Here is a 19,710-nt window from a genome sequence, read left to right as displayed (position 1 = left end):
GCTGAGCAGCCATTTTCCATCAAATTATTTTTCATTGATTGCTCGATTTGAATCATTTTATTTCATTCAACTACTACAATTTCGAGCCGGATTTCTCCCATTTACATAGTAGAGTCAATATTCATCAAATTGCTATTGCTGGAACTATCCGGAGAACTGAGGGTCTCTTGAGTTTCTTCTTTCACGTGCAAAACTCTCGCAATATTGGGATCCTTCTTCTCTTTTGACTTCTCTCTGTCCTTATCCCTATCTTTGTCCTTGTTGTGCTTGTGCTTATGCTTATGTTTGTGCTTCTTCTTGTCCTTCTTCCTCTTCTTAGGCTGTGTGAATAGTAAATAGTGAATTTATTCATTTTTTTTACATCCTCAAAAGCAACTCACCTTTGGTTGATCAGTTTTCGTCTTATTCTGCGAATCATCCTCCTGTTTGAACATTCCGGGTTCAAAGCCCACTGGATTGCTTCCAGTAGACCCCATTATTCCTGGCAATGACACAGAATTATCTGAATAGTATTCCGTTTTAGATTTCTTCGGTACAGGACCATCATTGGACAATGGAAGTGATGGACTAATTATATCCACATCGGGCAGCTCTATAATTTCAGTCTTCGGTTCCACCTTCACCACCAAATCCGGTGATAACTGATCAGCTTTCCTCTTCTGACTCTCAGTCATAGATTCACTGGCTACTGGAGGCGGTGCAGAGACATTTTCAGTTGCAGAGGTGGGAATTGTAGTAAGTTTAGGAGAAATAGCTCTTGGGATTTGTGGAATCTTTTGGGGCTTCATAATAGCCTGCAATTCAGGCGTAGGCAAACACAAAGGTCTTTTGAGTCCGTACAGAGCATAGTAGAGATCTACTAAGTCACATCTCAACACAGAATCAGAAGATAATCCTGAATTCATTGTATTCCAAATTCTCTCAGCCAACTTTTCTTTGTCCAAACGATGCCGGTCTCCACGTTGAAATGGTGGATTCTCAATCAAGAGTCTGGCCAACAAATGCCGAGCCATTGGATCTGGATCTGTCTCTAAAAGATCCAAAAGATGTTCAAGATCCTGCCATCGCCCATCCACCTTCACAAAATCCACCAGACACTCCATAGCTGCCACACGAAGATCAAGGTACTGCCCATAAGCTGCGTAGCTTCTGTAAATATTTGGACTTGGTGGCAAATGTCCGCATTTCTGCAGCTTCCGGATGACCTTCAGACAAGACACAGATACGGAATACTTGTAGGACGGCAAGTGTTTCTCCAAATTCAACAACCGCGTAACTTCCTCAAGCACCAGCCTAGAGAGAAGAAAATATAAAACAGCCTTTCCCGGCTACAGCTTTCATAGATATCACTTACTTTGCATCCGGTGAGAGATTTTCAGCAGTAATTGCAGATCCTTGCTGAATAACTGAAATTACTGGAGTGATTGCATTCCCCAAAGCATCCACCAGGGCAGCCCTGTAGTAATTGTCCGAATAGTGATTGCGTGAATTATCATTGTACTTGAACAAATCCAAAAGGAAACGTATGACTTCAGGTGGACAAATCCCATGAGAAGTCCTCAATCCAGCCATTGCCACTGGAATAGTCTTTTGCAGGAAGTAATGCTGAAAATTGGAAAAATTGTTTTGCTTGATAATATGCGGAGCACTGAATGAACCAAAAAGCTTCCGGAACATTGTAAGCATTGCTGGTGGTCCCTGCCAACTGGTAGCCATTGAATTGGCCACCTTTGTGAGACACGTAGCTGCCTGGCAGCGTACTTTGTAGAAACACTGCTCATTCTCAATAGTATCCGTTAGTGCCAATCTTGTGGCAGGAGTTGCATATTTCTCCAATGCCCTAATTGCATCCAATTGGGCAGTTACGTCTCTCTCATGGCGCAATTGGAATTGCCACTGAAAGTCAGGCTGTTCAACATTTACACTCCGGAGGATTGTCATTTCGGGATCCAGACGAATCCACAAAACAGGAGAGTCATTCATTGGAGATAAATCCATATCAACTTCCTCACCTAGAATAAGATGTTAGAAATATAGACATTCAGAGACATACAGTTGAGCAAATTTAAATAGTGTAGAGCGTACGGCCTATTCGACACATATCAACCCTGTCGTCGGCTGTATCCCACCAACCCAATTCCTTTACACTCAGTCCCGGGATTATGCACATTTTCGGGATCGAAAAAACGCGCGAAATGGCTTTATACATCGAGAAAATTTACATACCCGCAGGAGATTTCTTTTGAATGAAACGACCGTAGAACGATTTTTTTGTTACTTCATTTTTAAAACCCTTGAAACATTTAAAAGTTATTTATAATTGTTTTTCTAAAACTATTTCCCATCCATTCAAAAATTAAATAAAATAAAGTATTAATATTGCTTTGTGTGCTATATATCAGACGCCAATATCGAAGTTCCTTGCATTTCTGGAACGTCCTTCTAAGACTTTTTTTTTGCAGCAGCTTGTTAATAAAGGTGACTTCTTTCGTTTCTTTTTCGAGAAACTGAGTAAGTGTCCCATATTAGACAAGAAAACATTTCTGGTCAGTAAATTACCAGATTGACCAGTAAAAAATCAAAATGATTAATAAAATAACTCAAATTCGGTCAGTAAAATATTCCATTTCGAGCAATTTTCATAAATAGATTTATACAAAATTTGTTATTTCCGTTTTATTTACTTACTGACAAAATTTCATTTTCACTGACCGTTTTTACCAAAATACTGCCAAACCTGCTGCAGGCCGATATTAACAGCTGTCCGAAATTTGACACAGTTCCCTTTTACATATTAATTTTCCAAATTGATGTTTTTGTATTCTTCAAATTTAAATAAAAAATAAAAATCTTTCTGAAAATGTGAATAAACATAACACTGATTTTAAACATTAAAAAAAAAAAAACAGAATAACACTGAGTAAGGTATCTCAGCTTCCCGGAGTGCTAAACTTAACTTCGATGATAGACTTTAAAATTTATTACGAAAAATAACAAAAATTTATCATTTGTAAGATATCGAGCTTTTCATGTTATGTTTACAAGTCTACGTCCAATTTAACCGATTCAACCCTCTAACAGTGTTTTCTTTAATATCCAAAAAAAAAGTAGTTAAATAATCTTGTCTAAAACGTTGTATAAACGTTTTAAGAAAAAAACGTTTATAATTTTTATAATTAGACGTTAAAGCAGCTCAAGATGTTTTAATGAAACTGATTTTAAACTAATAAAATAATTTTGTATAATTTGAAGGTCCTTTGAAATACATTGCTCATCTTCTGGTTTTATTTCAGGATCTGGGGCATTAAAGGACAAATTAAGGAATTCATCATCACTGTTGAAGTCTGCTTCTTTATCAATTTCGCTTAATTCGCAGAAATCGACTATTTTACTAATTCTGGACAGTCTTCGTGTAATCTCAATTGTTTTCCATGATTAATATATTGCAAAATAATAATATATTTTACCAGAACAACCAAAACAATTAAATAAAAAGTTCGGTAATTTTTGAAAATTTTACCCTTGAACCGATAAGACCGCCCACAGGCGGTCTTCCTTTTTTTCTTCTAAAACTCTTACTTCTAGTTTTTTCACACTTACAAATTGAAATACACAATCTAGTTTAAAACATTTTTTTTGCACTTGAAAACAAATAATGTTGCGAACGACATTTTGTTGTTTTTTCTTTGACCTGTCACACAAAACTGAAGATGGTAAACAAACGAAAGATGAAAATGAGTTCAGCTTCAGAAAATAAGTTAGTAAGACTATAACTGAGGATACTGTTGATATTTTAACTTCAAACAAGTAATATTATCTCAGTAAATGCGATTTATAGGATTTATAGAATGACCGCCTTGAGGCGGTCGTACCGGTTAGAGGGTTAATCAAAATTCGCTTAAAATCGTATAAATTTAAATAAAGATAAATTTTCGATAAGTTACCAATTCATACTTCTTAGGAATTCCAAGGCCTTCCAAATAAATCGATAGGGGAAGTAGGGCTATTTTGAGCTCTGGACCTACATGTATTATATCGTTTTTTCGCCTATTCGATTTTTAGATCGGTAAAATTTCATGTGATTGAAATTCCCATCCCTTTCTTTCTCAAAAAATTTGCATATAGATGTTTCATTCTTTCGCACTCAAAATTCGATTGAACTAAATTTAATTTGGTGTGAAGTTCAAAAGAAGAAGAAGAGTCGGAAAGACTGGGATAGATATACACAAAATGTTTGAGAAAGAAAGGGATGTGAATTTCGATTACATGAAATTTTCTCGATCTAAAAGGTGTGCCGGAGCCATTATAATTATTTTATTTAGATCTACAATTGTTTTGGCTTTGTCTATCTAAATTGAAATACGTTAAAACACAGTTTCCTTTAGAAATATGCGAAAAATTGTATCACCATGTAACCCCACTGCTCAAAGTAGTCCCACTTCTCCCTACTTGTCTCAATTGGATGAGAACGCTTCCTTAAACTCATTTAGCTTTGACCTTGAGAAATTGTTATATAAATGAATGATTCAAAAATTCAAAACTGGTTTCAAAGGAGGGGATTGCCATGAAAACCCCAAGGCCGTATCTCTAACCGTTTGGCCTCTTTGGGAAAACTCACCAGTACACAGTGGGATTTTCTTCTTCTTGTTCCTCCTACTCTTTGAGTGACACGTAATATCCGCCTTGACTACCGTATTCTCAATCTGGAGAGTATGCTTGAATGTTCCATCGAGTTCCTGAAGTTGCACCAGCAACGGTCCGACATACTTCCGGACACCCTTCTGATTCACCGAGTCCTGCCTAATTTCCAGTTCAATTGTGTTGCGCTTCCTGTTGAAGACACTCGTGAGGCTGAATTTGGCATGTCCCCCTGTCCTCACCCATTGATCCATAAACACTGACATGTCTTTGCCTGTCACCGTGAAGATGGCCTTAGTGAAGACATCCGTTGAAATGAGAAGATGATGCCAGAGGCCACTCCCAATCTTCGTTGTGGCTGCATTTGTAGCTAGAGCCAGCTGCTTATTGAACACTTGCAGCAGCAACTCCTGACCAATTCTGTGCTCTAGCATCCTGATGACCAAATGAGCTTTCCTGCGCATGGCTTCAACGTACTTGGGTGACATGGTGTGGAGACTCCTGATGGGGAAGTAATGAAGAATTTCCGGCTGCCTCTGGACAGTTTGGGGCTGAGACGAGGAGACAGGAAGTGGAGCTGGAGGTTGACTGCAATCGAGAACAATGCCTCCGTACTGTTCTTCATAGTGCACAACTTGTGCCAATTCCGACTGAATCCACTCCCTGTAGTCGTTGTTACCAAAACACTTCTTGGAATACAATCCACAGAGATACTCTGCAATTCCCTTGGCCAACCACGTATCCGACCAGTGCTGCATGCTAATGAAGCAGCCAAAGAATTGCTCAGCAATGGCTTTGGACATTATGGTTCGCGTGACAAAAGTCTGGTCAATGATGGCTATCGAGTGGAGGAGATGCGTGGACAGAATTGACATTGTGGAGTATGCACTGACATCCACTTGCAACTCATCCACAAAGACCTGCTTGTAGCAACTGAAGGGATAGCGCGTTGAAAGGGTTTCCTCGTAAAATTCAAATGCTTCATGGATGTATCTGACCGAATTCTTAAGCAGAGGCATCAACTGGGGCAGACAGAAATGGGTCACTTCATGCATATGAGGATCAACGTAGATCTCAAAGGGTCCTACGGCCAGGGCAATATTTGGGGCACAAACTGGCGTAGACACTACATAGTGGAATGTTTTCTGACGCAAATCCGGCGTCATGACCACTTCCACGAGTTCCCCGCAACTCACAGCTGTCATACTCTCATCCACCGTGAACTCCAGCTTCCACGTACATGGCTCTGCGAAACTGTCTACACATGGAAACCACAATCTCGAGGAATTCTCATGGCAGTACGTGTACATGTGAGCTGCCAATTCTGTCATTGTGCCCTCACCCTCCGGAATGGCAAAATGCACTCCCCCAGCAGGATTTTCCAAAGAGAATTCAATACTCACCCTCAGCCCTCGACCCTCACCCACCAAATGTGCCGCCTCATTGGGTATCACTATTGCCAGTTCGCCTGCATTGAGATCCGCATCAACTTTCTGGGCAGCAGCCAAATGGAGCTTGGAGAATGTCTCCAAACTCCGGGTCTTTGTGTCACTCTGGCAAATGTCCAGGAAAGGATCAAAGTAGAAGAATTTAGCTTCATATGTGTCATTCAAAGACACCTTGTACACACTACACTGCTTTGCATTGAGCCTCAAAAGTCTCAAACGATCTGACGTGGGGACAATGGTCAATTCAACGGAGCCCTAGAAACACAAATTTCCAATGATTTACCGTCGAGTAACCCCCCAAATCCACTACATACAATTATATTCCGCTTCTCAAAGCTAATCCCCGTCAAGCTGACTATCTGATGGGCCGTAAAGGATGGAAAAACAATTAAAATTAGTTTTCACATTAAATTGAGGTTAAGTTTTTCTTAGTTTTGCGAAAATCACAAAAATTAATTGGAATACTTATAATCTAAAAGTCCTCGTGGGTTCCACGGGCTTTTCTTTCTTGATTTTTGCACTATTTTGCATTTTTTTCGGGGATTTCACTGCATTTTTTTAGGATTTTCCGCGGAGTAAACAAACACAACACGGTAAAATGTCAACAGAGTTGCTCACTTTGAGACTTGAAGAAGGGAATGAAAAAATTGCTCAGCTCAGATTGCTTGGATAAATTCAATTTTTTTCTGTTATAACGTTAAATCTCTTAAATTAAAAACTATGTGAAAATACTAAAAGTAAATCACGAAAAATATTACAGTGGGACCTCGATAGAGTCAACTAATGATTTCCAGGCCTATTGACTCTATCGGAGTCCGAAGAAAATCAATTAAAATCTGAAATTTTGATTAAAGGCGTATTATTTTATGTTTGTATTAGATAATTGATAAATTTAACACAATAGTAGAATATTTTGTTTAATCAACCCTTAAATTCTACACCCTCTGGTCCAAAAAAAGTCATATGTTTAGGCAAAAGTTGGAGATTAAGGAAGGATTTTACACATTTTACAGAATGTTTTTAGCATTAGATCAACCCGATCAACCTATAAATTATTTCGATGAGATCAATGACGCGGCGAAGACAACCAGAACGGAAAAATCGGGAAAACTGCTTTGATAGGGTGCATTGACCAAAAGTGTAGAAATTAATTTAAAGAATAAGTTTAAATGCTAATTAAACGAATTAATTATAATTAATTCTATGCAGAATGGAGCATTAAGGATTACAATATTTTTTAAACTAAATTTCTCCTCTCGGCTGTCGCTGATGCACCCAAGACACAAAAACATTCGGGTAATCGATTTCGATGAGATCAAAATCTCAGCCGAAGAGAAATAGAATGGAAAAATAATTGTTTAATTGTGTGCACAAAGCCAGAAAACGTTGTAATTAATTAAAAAAGAGTTATTTTGGTTATTTTAATGCTATTTTATGCAGAATGCAGCATTAGAATATTTTTAACAAAATTTTTACTCTCGGCTGTCGCTGCACCCAAGACACAAAAGCATTCGGCTAATCGATTTCGATGGGATCAAAAACTCGGCCGACGAGAAATAGAATAGAAAAATAATTGTTTAATTGTGTGTACAAAGCCAGAAAACGTTGTAAATAATTAAGAGAGTTATTCTAATGCTATCTTATGCAGAATGAAGCATTAGAATACTTATTATTTGGGAATAATCGAGAGACTTTGCCGGCTATAGCATTCGGCTTAATTCAGGTTTCTAGCTGACTGAAGTTAGCCGAAGCCGAATAAAAATATGTTTCAACAATTTGGTTGGAACCCCACAAAAATACTTAAAAATGTGTGAACACTTACAGTAGACTCTCTCTCAATCGTGAATATGGGGCGAAATGTCATCCGGTTTAGCGATAGATTTGAGCGTCAAAGCCTTTGTAAATTCCACAAAAACCGCTCAATTATAAAGAATCGCGATAAAATAGGAAGAACTACAGCGAATTTGAGCAAATTAGCTTCATAATTAAGCGTGAAAATTGTCAACAAAATTTGTCGCCCGATTGAAAAAGAGCCGATTGAGTGAGAGTTTACTGTACCTTCAGGTAGGTTTTTTCTATTCTTTAGCTGAAGTACAATCTCAGCTTTTGTGATCACAGGTGAAATCCAACCTCGCCAGATCGGGCTCAAATTTTGGATTTGAACACCACAAAATTTTGATTTTGCAATAACTCAGCCCATATTATGGCAGAGGTGTGCAAGAACCGTTGAAACCGAATAAGCGTCAAATAGTTTGTTCAGGTAACGTTTTGACCATTGACGAACAAGTTTTATTTGACGTTTGTTCGGTTTCGCAAACGGTTCTTGCATCGATCGAGCTCAAATTTTAGTATGTTATTGCTGGGCCTAAGAGCTTTCAATTTAAAAAATTAAGCCCCGCCGACCCCCTAACCTGAGCTACAAGGGGTCAAAAATTCAATTTCTAAATCGACGAGTCAGAATATAAGTCGAACAACTCGATTTTTACAAAATTCGTTTTATTCGCGTTTTGGATACTTCTTTATACCCTCTCTCTACCTTCCCTGTAAATATTATACTTGAAAGATAATTATTTTCAAAGTCATAAAGATGTTAAATCTCAAAAATCCTATACTCTGCATGTAAAATCTCAGTCCCAAATCACTCTCCTGTAAAATTTGCTTACTACGAGTTGTTCATTTCTTATTCTGAGCCTTCTAAGCGGTCGAAATAGCCATATCTCAGGTTCTCCCGGTTCTAATTATCAGAATAAAAAAAATTTGGTGTTTTGGAAAGCTTACATGGAGTACTTATAACGTGCGTCACCCCAATTTCATCCGATTTAATCGAAGGTCCCAATAATCAAAAAATCGATTTTCGAAAATTCAATTTCGAAAACTAGACAATACTTTTTCTTTAAATTTTAGTATGTTATAACTGAGGTCGAGACCTTTCCAACGGTGGTTTGCACTCCTTCCTTTATGTTCCCTGACCTGAGCTATAGGGGAGACTGTAGCAGTCACAAAACGGTTATTTTATTTTTTTACAAGCTACCCGAGCACCTCCAAAATTTCTAATTAACACAGTTTTACAGGAAATTTACCGCTCTACAACTTTGTGAAAGTAATTTTCCTCTATTTTGTAAGGAAACATATTTATCGAGCCGTTTTCTAAAGGGTAATTTTGTGATCATCCTCAAAAATGCTGGGGCAAATAGTATCAGGCATGAGATACAGTAGACTCTCGCAAATTCGGCTCTTTTAAGATCGGGCTACTTCCCAGCAAAACTTCGATCTGCAATTCTGCACTTTTAAAATTTTAACGTTTCTTGTCATTTAATCGGATACTTCGTGTGGCTTCGGGATAGTCGTGCGACTTCGTGAGCATCGCGAATTTCTTTCGTGTTTTCTAACCATTTCCTTCCCCTTCGTATTTTCTGTTATGGCTGATTTAATAATATTGTATTATAATAATATTGTAAAAAAAGAGAGTATTCACGTAAAATTGTTGAATAAAAATTGAATTTTACATAAATTGAAATACATATTTTTATGTTGTTAAAATAATGTTTAGAAACATTAGAAAGGGTAGAAGAAATGTAGAAATCATCTAAATACTCTAAAGAAATTCTGCCGACAATTTTAAAATTTTCTATAGAAATTCTGCAGAAAATTCTGCAGAATTTTCATACAACGATCAGATCCACCTTAGAACAAAATTCTGCAGAAATTCTGCTGATTTTTCGGCAGTTAGTAATTCAAATCTGACGAATTTCTGCAGAATTCTGCAGAATTTGCCGGGTGGGTTTATAATTCGAGCGGCAGTTAAATTCGAAAAAAGTTTGTTGGCATTTTTCAAGTTCGATTATGATTATCAAATGAAGCAAATATGCTCAAATTTGTCATGATTTGTCTTAGCTTTGATGTGATTTTGCATTATTAAGAGGTTTTCATGAAATTTATAATAGCAATGAGCATATAAACTCAATATGTGTATGCAGATGAACAAAAAATCGTTGAATTTCAAACAATTTGCTGTCCGAATTTCTCTTCAATTCGGTTGAAATTTCGGTCCTAAATGCCCGAATTTGGGAGAGTCTACTGTACTATATCACATTTTGATTCGCTTTATTACGGTATTCCGTAAATTTAAGTAAAATACCTAGATTACATATCTTCACAGGAAATTTATTCTTCTACACCTTTGTAAAATACCGTTTTCTCTATCTGAGCGAAAAAAGCGCATTTTAAGCTATTTTAGAAAAAACACACAAGACTGCAAATGCTGCAAATCGTTTGACCAATGCAAACAACAAGCGGCGACACATAGCATTAACGTTTCTTTTCACCGTGGGACATCAGAAATTGCTTCGATCTTTGTTACTTTTTGCTCCATAGCTTTTGTTACTTTTTACCCCAAGTGGTCGTTTTTAATAAAAGGATTTCTGGAGAAAAAAAAATTTTTGTAAAATTCTAATATAGATATCGGATTCGTATTTAAAGAATATCCAGATAATTTGGGAAATATTCACCAGTGCATTAAATTTAATATAAGTAGCTAATAATTGATATCTGCTGTAAGGAAAACATTTTAAAAATTGGGCTAAAAATTTCGATATTTTTTATTTTCTAAATCCCTTGTTCAAATTCTAACAAACTTACGACATTAAAGAATACCTATGGAGGCTATCTATGGAAAAAATTTTAAGCCGCTATCTTATTTATCTTGGAAGATATTGAATTTTAAAATTTTCGATTTGTGACTTTTTGCCCCAGACTCCCCTAATCAAAAATGTCTTGATCGGCCTGCATTTTTGGTGTTTATGAAGCAATTTAGATGAAATTTTAGTATAAATTGTACCTGAGATCCAGATTTTTCTAACGATGGGTTCCATACGTCTCTTCCCCAACCCACTGTACCCCAACCCTTATTATAATCAAATGGACCGGACAATCGAATTTTCACGCATTCCGAGTTGCCAGCACCCCGAGTTGTACGCATTCCGAGGTCACCTGTAAAGAATCTCAGCTACCATAAGCTTATCTGGGCTTATCACTTGTTTTTCACTGTAATCTTTCCTTAACGCATATTTAAGCGTTATTGAATTTTGCAAGATTAAGACTACCCATCAATTCCTCACTAAGCCATTTCTCGGCTTAAGCCGTAAGTCCGTCCAGCAATTTAGATCCTGTCCAATTGCCTTACGAATTTTCCTTACCGATCAAAAAGGAAATGCAGTAAAGACTAAAATATTCTTTATTTAACCTTCTATTGCTATACAAAAAAAATAAAAGAAAGACAATGGTCTCAAATTATCATCATTGTTTCAAGTTTCTTTTTATTGTATCATAGTAAGATGTTCAAGATTTTATTTTACTATCAATATTCTTTCATTTTAGTGTAAGAATACAATTTCACATTCAATTTATTCAAATAATTTAAATGTTATATTTTGTTTTATAATAACCCTATAATATATTTTTTTTACTATTATTTTTCCCAAGTTCTCACAAAAAAAATTGTTAAAAAATAAATCATTATAAAGCAACAATATATCAATCATTTTCTCACATTTATAAGATAGCTAGATACTTGTTCATTAGAGTAATAATTTTTTTCTGTCGATAAACCTTGCTTTTTTTGGATAAACACGAAAGAAAGAAAGAAAAATTAGAGGAATGCCTTTATCATTGTTTTCTCATCTCTTTTTGGTGTCACATCATTTCACATGCAAGTGGTCTTACATTTTTTTTTCTTCTCTGTATTTTTTAGTCCGCACAATATTAGCAAATTTTTAATTATATTTATTTGCGGGGAAAATACTTTTTTTTTGTTGAAAAAAAAATCCACCGCATTATTACATTGGACCATCTATTGTGCTAGTCTTAAGAGTACAATAATAGATGCTGCGAGCGAATAGGAAGAGTGAGATAAGAAAAGCTCCTATGTAAGCGACGTACATCCCTCCGTGACTCTGTAATTGCAATAAGAAAAAAAAGAAGAATCTAAAATAACTATTTTTGCATCATAATACCACGGCTTTTTTTTTTACCCCAAGAAGTTCAAAGTAAATGTAACAAAATTGATAAAGTGCAAAGACAGAATGAGAAGGAGGAGAAGGAAGTGTTATTGTTGCGAATATGCTTATTCAAATGAGATAACAGACTTGGTATAATTGGATATTGAAAATGATCACATTCATCAAGCTTCATCGCGACAGAAAGATGAAAGTGTCATGTTAGAAAAAGCAAATAGTTTGTTCTCTCTGGGAAGATAAGGCAAAGATTATCATCCTAAATGGACAAATACAAGTGGACAAGTGTACTTACCGCTGCATATGAGTATGTTCCAGCTGTAACACCAATGCCTATGACGAGAAAGACAAGACCAATGATGAAATATAAAATGCCACGACCACGTGAAAATTCCGAGCCAACAGAAGACACTTTTCGGCAATGGGGGCATCGAGCAAGGGCATTATGAAGTGTATTGAACTGCAAAAGAAGTCAGAAAAACTCATTGAAAAAACTTAAATGGCTTATGAACCGCACAAAGTATCACATTTCCCACTGAAAAAAAATCCATTGCATTGGCAACAGTCATAATTTTTTTTTCTGGAGAAATTCAGGGAAATCATTGTATTTTGAAAAGCAATTCTAAAAGCATAGATATGAATATACCACCGAGTACCTTTACTGAAAGTGTGAATAAAAATTTTCATAGATTATCATAATGAAATAAACCCTGGAAATAAAAATTGATAATGTAAGGGAAAAGTAAAAATAATTCCAGGTAAGCTTATGGTAGCTAGGATCTTTACAGCCGATATTATTTGTTTTAAAAAGTCTGAGTAAGGAAGCCAAAAACGAAAAAAAAGTTCATTGAAATCGGTTAATAAATCTTAAAAATGGAATCCGGTCAATTTTGATATAGTAAGGGCCTATATAAGGGACCAGAGGATTAGCCGAGAGACGGCTTAACGCAATTATATTCGAAAAAATGGTTAAACTACTTTCCATCATTTTCCACTAAGCTGTCTCTTGGCTTAAATCGTAAGTCTGTCAAGGACCTAAGGATCGAGGTACATTGAGACGGCCGAGATGGCGTAAGGATGGATGCGACATATCTAGAAAGATCTCAATCTCACAGATACTGAAATTTCACCGAAATCGCTTCATAAACACCGAAGATATGGCCCGATCAAGTTAGGGTCATTTGCCTAAAGCGAGACAGTTTGGAAAGTTGGACAAAGCAGTGTGGAATGCGAGACACCTCCTTAAAAACTTGACAAAAAATCAATTAAATATTTCAATTTTCGATAAATATATATATGAATATTCAGAAATTCAGAATATTCAGAAATAAATATGAATATTCAGTGAAAAACAATGTTTTTTTTAATTATTCAAAACTGATAAAATCCGATTCTTGTGGATGATTACAAATTATAAGGATGTCTAAATGTAAGATATTTTTTGTAAGACCTCAATTAACTCCTGAGCTTGGGGCCTCAGTGGATCAGTGGATAGAGCAGTGGCTCTGTGACTGTGAGGTCGAGGGTTCGAGACTAGGCAGCTGCAGATTTTTCAGCTGCTGTAATAGTCTCGAATTCGTCCAGTGAATGAATGGAAAAGTAATGCCAATACATTGACAATGAACCGCCTAAAAAGAGAGGTTGGTATAGGAAATAAGTTTCGACATGCAGAGTTCAGTCGAATACAAATACTCATTCACTGCCCAGATCCACAAACCAAGGTTGGTTTACCGTGATATAAAGCGGTACTATGTGTATCAGAACGCACACAGAGCACTGTGATATGGAGCAGGTTTACTCGCCTTGGGGGTTAAGATAGAACAGGAGAATGGGGAGTAGTGCATAATGGGCCCAAATAAGTGGCCTGGGTGCAGCGGTTCCGCAAGGAATATAACCGCGACCCATAGACAAATCTTAATCTTAACTCCTGAGCTTAGATATTTTTGATTAAAAAATTGTGAAATTGGCTTGCAGCATATGCTGCGGTCCGGAGAGTTGATATAAAAAAACATCGAGCCAGCATTTTATCATAGAATTTGAATATTACTTTTTTATATTACCAAAAACATAAACATATAAGGGGTCAAAAATTTAATTTTGAAACAGCCATATCGCCGATTCTAATTGACAGAATTTAATAATCTTGGGTGATTTGAGGTCTGATTAATTTCGAAAATTCGTTGTCTAATATTTCGAAAATTGGACAGTTTTTTTTTGTAATAATATGTTATAGCTGAAGTTGAATGCTTTTTGACGATGGGTCACACTTCTCCCTCTATTTTCCCTGACCAGAAAAGTTAAAATCAAAAATAACTTGACCAAGCCATCTCTTCGGTATTTATGGAGCAATTTTGATAAAATTTCAGTAATATTGTATCGCATCTAATATCGAGAACTTTCTAAACGATTATATTCGAAATAACGGTTAAACTACTTTTCCATCATTTTCCACTAAGCTGTCTCTCGGCTTAAATCGTAAGGGCCTTGACAGACCTGAGGATTAGCCGAGAGACGGCTTAACGTAATTATATTTAAAATAATGGTTAAACTTCATTTCCATCATTTTCCACTAAGTCGTCTCTCGGCTTAAGTCGCAAGTGTGTCTAGGGCATTAGATTTGAGGACTAAGTTATCTGAGGATAAGATTAAAAATTTAGCTTGAAAATTTTAAAAGTTTTTAACGTTTCTGCAAATTCACTTGCTTAATGTATTTTTAGGTTTAATCAAGATTAGCTTTAAGCCTAACGCTCAATAACTTTCGTTTCGTAAACATGTTTTTGACTTTTCATTAAGAGTTAATGAAATGTAGATCTAGTCATCTCGCTCACTCCAATATGCAATTTTAAAAACATATTTACAAACTAAAGTTATTGTGCGTTTTGACATTATGACCAGCGCACAATAACTTTTGTTTGCAAACATGTTTTCAAAATTTCCCATGAGAATGAGCGAGATGACTAGATTCAGATCTCACTCACTCACATTGAAATGTCAAAAACATGTTTAATAAATAAAAGTTATTGTGAGTTGGGCATTAAAATAAAAATATGTGAATAAATAAGTTGACATATTCATTTCAGCGAAAACAAAAAAAATGTTTAAATAGTTCTTCAAAAGCTGTTTCGTATTTTAATGCTCGAACTCAAAGAAAGTCTAAATATAAATAAAATATAATCCACATTTTCAACTTGTGACACGGCAAACGGTAAGAGATCTCGGCAACCCCCCGATAAGTCAATATTATCTACGACAATTCTTTCTCCTTTTTCCATCCACCCCCTCCTTACCCTTCAATACAATTTTTTTGGTTTCTTTCGAAAACAGCTCCTACAATTTTTTTGATTTTCGAATACGTTTCGAAGATTTTTTTTTCGAAGGGGTAGTCGTCCGCTGCACTTTGGACGACTATATGGTAGGGTGGGTTGGTTCGAGGGTAAGGGTTTTCATAAGGAGGGTCGGGATACTGTTCAAGTCTCTACCCTCGGGTGGGGGGGGGGGGTAGCAGGAAAAAAAAGATAGGCAAGGTGAATATTTCGTTCTTAGACACCGCTGTCTGAATAAAATTTCATAATCGAATTTTCAAAAGTCAAAGTTTAACTATTTTGGTGGGCCTGGTTTTCAACGTATTTTCTTGAATTTGTATTACAGTGCTGTCTCTCTATATGCACAGCTTTTGCGTCGGTTGCATTCAAAATCAATTTGTTTACATTTTGACAAAGGAATAAAGAAAATTATTTTCTTGGTAACTAATTTTTCTTGTTTTTAATTTTTTTAATTTTATTTTTTCTGTCTCATATTATAATTAAAATAACACGGGAAATTCTAGAACAATAAAAAAATGATAATTTATTAAAAAAAAGAAAAAAACCGTTGGGAATTTCAAAAAAAGTTGTGCATATTCAGAGAGAGAACTGTCAAAAAAAGTATCCAAACTGTGCATATAGCGAGACAGCACTGTATTTTGAAACGTGTATTATTCTAGCTGCAACGTACTTATTCTCTAGGTCTAGACACACTTACGACTTTAGCCAAAAGGCGGCTTAATGTAATTATAATCAAAATAACGATTAAACTAAATTTCCATCAATTTTCCACTAACTAAGCCGTTTCTCGGCTTAAGCCGAGAGACGGATTAGGCATAAACTTTCTGAAATTCTGTAATTTTCGTGGCTTTGTCACGCGTGACAAGAGTTCGAAACTTGACAATGCCATTCGAGCTTTTTTGTCATATCATATGAGTTCGAAAATGCAATTCATTGAATTTTAAATGAAATCGATTTACTTTGATTTTATGAAAATAGAAAATACAGTTACGTCTTGGTTGATTTGTTTAACAAAATTCATTGTCATTTGAATTGCCAGAAATCTCAAATAGGGTCGGAGGAACGTCTGTTCGACAGGGAACCTCTATTAACACTTTTGTCAAAATGTTGAAAATTATTTAATGTATCTAGTAAAATATAAGTATTATAACGTATTTTCTGTAATATACCTTTTACTAAACAGAGATGTTCAAATTTCGTATCCCAAATGGTACAGCGTAGGGTGTCAATAGGTGCTGACACGAGTTCTTAAAGTGTCAATAGACGTTCCTTTCACCCGTAACTTCTGACAATTTCACGTGAATTCAAGCACTTCGAAAATCTGGCACGCTTTGTCATATTTTCGAAAAAGATTTTAATTTTTGAAATCTCTAATTTTCTTACAAAACGAAAGAAATTTCAGAATAAATGAGATAAAATTAAATATATTTTATACATTTTCGTTTGAAGTCTTTTGTAGAGATCTTTTAATGTCTAAATTACTCAAAATTTTCAGGAACAATTATGATCTAAAAAATGTCATAAGCATTAAATTCAAGAAAGGTAATTTTTAATTTTTACACTAAATATTTAACATGTCTTTAGCATTCTTACAAATCATAATTGAGGTGTATCTCCCCAATCTAAAATCAAGATAAGTTAAAGATTTAATTAAAACATTTAATATAAAAATTAAAGATTTCCAAAACATTGCGTTAAAACCTAATAATATTTTATTACAATCTTCGTAATTTTCTGTAATTAAAGGTTAGGGTAGGGTCCTCTCGACCAGCTTTAAAACTAAATAAATCTCAAAGATTGACACTTTTTTTCAACTGATTACTGCGAAATTTCTTACTAGCTTAAAATTTTTAAGAAATTTTACATTTATCTGAGAATATGAATCAGCCTATTTGAGGGCCGATTCAAAAATTTAACGCTTAAGGTACATTAAGCTAATTCAAAACCTGGTCTAAATGGAAATTTTTCGCTACTCGAAATGGAAACGTCATTGTTTTCACGATAAATACAGTACTCAATTATTAGATTTATATATTTTCTATACCACAGTTTCATTATTTAGTTAATTTTGCTGAAAATTAAGCGAAAATCCATTCATATTCACAAATTTTAATTTATTAACTTCTCAGAAGAATTAAAAGTGTACCTTTTCACCATCGAATTTTTCATCGATCGCTCTTGTTTTCCAATGAAAAACACAATAAGGTGACTGTTGATTATTCCTTTTATTTAACATTTATGTCATATTTCTGGCTAATTTTGGTTAAATTAAGTGCTAATCTTTATTGTTAACGGTACGTGAAGTTTTCAAATGAAATAATTACCTATTTCGTGAACAAAAAGGGTTTTTCTGAAGTGTCTGCAAATGCTTCAATAGGAAACCCCGGAAATATGATTTTTTGTAGAGATTTTCTTTTTGTTTTAGATGAGAAAGGAGAAAAGACTAGGAATAAGAACAAATCCTGCACTCAGAGCAACTCAACAAGGTTTTGGAAGCCTTTCGTCGCGGTTTCACAGTTTGTCTCCAATTAGAAACTTTTCCTTGTCTCCATTTGAATTAATTTGTTTCCAATTGAAGCATTTCACGCTCGCGTATTTTTCTTGTATTTAAGAAGTTTTCAAATTATATTTGAAGAATTTTCACTAAACAGTAACATTCTAGAAGAGTCAAGGAGCAAATTTATGTAATTTTCTTCAGTCTGGAAATAGTTTTGAACTAGGACTTATATATCCTAATTATTTATCTCAGAATTAAAATGATATCACCATTTCAGAAAAATATTTTAAAGTTTGTGTTTTGCCTTGAAAGATTAAATAAATTTGTAAGTTTAAAATCATTTTTTAAGTTATATAAATCAGCTCCGAAATATCGATTTATGATATTTTAATATTTGTAGTAAAAATAATGATAGTTATAAGATTTTTTTAACCGAGAATCGACGGGCTTATTTTGTAAAGATGATTTTGTTATTTCATTATTAAAATAAATGAATAGGTAATTAAATTTTAATATTTTTACTTAAAAAATACAATTAATTATTCCCGTAAATTGTTTATCAACATTTTCCTAATTGTAGATTGTTATATCAATCAGATTTGTCAACCTATTCCAATTAAAAAAAAAAGTAGTGTATTTGCTGCTAATTAATTTGACCCGCAAAATTGACCCCAATATTAAAGTACAATGCCTATATAAATTTCTTTTAAAACGAGAGTCAGAAAATGCAATCAGCAGAAAGATTAAGAATGTAGGGGACTCACCAGAAAGGTGTCGGAGCAGTGGCCGCAGGTGACGCGGCACATGCCGGGCATGGAGGGTACAGGCGGTGTCACGGGACTGGGTGCTAGATTGATAATTCTCTTGCAGTTGGGGCGCGGACAGGCAATCCGCTGGGATGAGCTCTTGCAGATAAGAAGACAATTGCATGGGCAGCGCACGTACTTCTTGCCGGGGGGCGCGTTCCGGATGGGGGTAGCCTCGCTGCACTGAGTGCACTTAACCACATGCTGATCCCTCTTGAATGTGATGTCAATCATGCACTGACACACTCGGCATGTCACCATCGGCACAGCGCCCGCCTGGAAGGTGGGCGGGAGCTCCCCTGGCCCAATAGATGACGCAGTAGTTGAATTTGCCCCTGCAAAAAGAAACTGAATTTACACGGCTTCCATCGAAGATCAATATTCCATTGTAGCCCACAACACTCTTTTGCCCTTATCGGAAGAATGGGGGCAGAGTCTCTGACCCTACTGTAGAAACTGATGAGACTTTTAACCACCTTCCGTATGAGTCACCCAAACAAAGACTTCCCTCCACAAACCTTGAGCATTTCTCTCTGAATCCCCATCGTTCCCGTTGTAATTCACGGCATTTTCACCCTGCAGCAGAGGTTGCCTCTCCGAGTCACCCATCTCTGGAATACCTATCTACGTTTTTCCCACAAAAAAAACTACTTTTTCCAAGTCGCAGGAGCCTCCCGGAAAGTACGAGATTTCAACTAAAAATAACAATGGGACGATAAATCCCGTTCACTTGCAAACTACTCCTGAACAATGCACTTTTCACCGAGAATTTTCACCAAACTATCTCGCTGAGCTTATGCATGCTCTCAGGAGTGGAATTTTGTAAGGAAAATGGCACGATTTATTGCCAAAATTCCGCAAAAATCGAATGAAAGTGACAAGAATTTCGCGAAGTTTTTTGACAATCACTCTCTCCACTGAAATCCCAGCTGGCTACATATTACACACTGCCTACGGAAGCCTTACACAACAGCATTCCATTTCCCC

General features: G+C 35.7%; 2 protein-coding genes across 2 annotated transcripts; both read right to left on the bottom strand.

The window, feature by feature from the left end:
- Positions 1-27: 27 nt before the first annotated feature.
- LOC129801303 (transcription initiation factor TFIID subunit 2) lies at positions 28-6,707 on the bottom strand. Its single transcript, XM_055846197.1, has 6 exons — positions 6,556-6,707; positions 6,401-6,455; positions 4,619-6,341; positions 1,355-2,012; positions 381-1,293; positions 28-320 (listed from the first exon to the last, which is right to left on the bottom strand). The coding sequence occupies exons 1-6, from the start codon at positions 6,615-6,617 to the stop codon at positions 102-104; spliced, it is 3,630 nt and encodes a 1,209-aa protein (XP_055702172.1). The 5' UTR covers positions 6,618-6,707; the 3' UTR covers positions 28-101.
- Positions 6,708-11,301: 4,594 nt separating this feature from the next.
- On the bottom strand, positions 11,302-19,710 carry LOC129801302 (type 1 phosphatidylinositol 4,5-bisphosphate 4-phosphatase). The gene is made up of 4 exons (XM_055846196.1): positions 19,242-19,710; positions 18,682-19,058; positions 12,393-12,557; positions 11,302-12,037 (listed from the first exon to the last, which is right to left on the bottom strand). The coding sequence occupies exons 1-4, from the start codon at positions 19,330-19,332 to the stop codon at positions 11,921-11,923; spliced, it is 750 nt and encodes a 249-aa protein (XP_055702171.1). The 5' UTR covers positions 19,333-19,710; the 3' UTR covers positions 11,302-11,920.

This window comes from Phlebotomus papatasi, chromosome 2 (assembly GCF_024763615.1).
Source record: "Phlebotomus papatasi isolate M1 chromosome 2, Ppap_2.1, whole genome shotgun sequence".
NCBI lineage: Eukaryota > Metazoa > Arthropoda > Insecta > Diptera > Psychodidae > Phlebotomus > Phlebotomus papatasi.
This window is presented reverse-complemented; position numbering and strand designations above follow the sequence as displayed.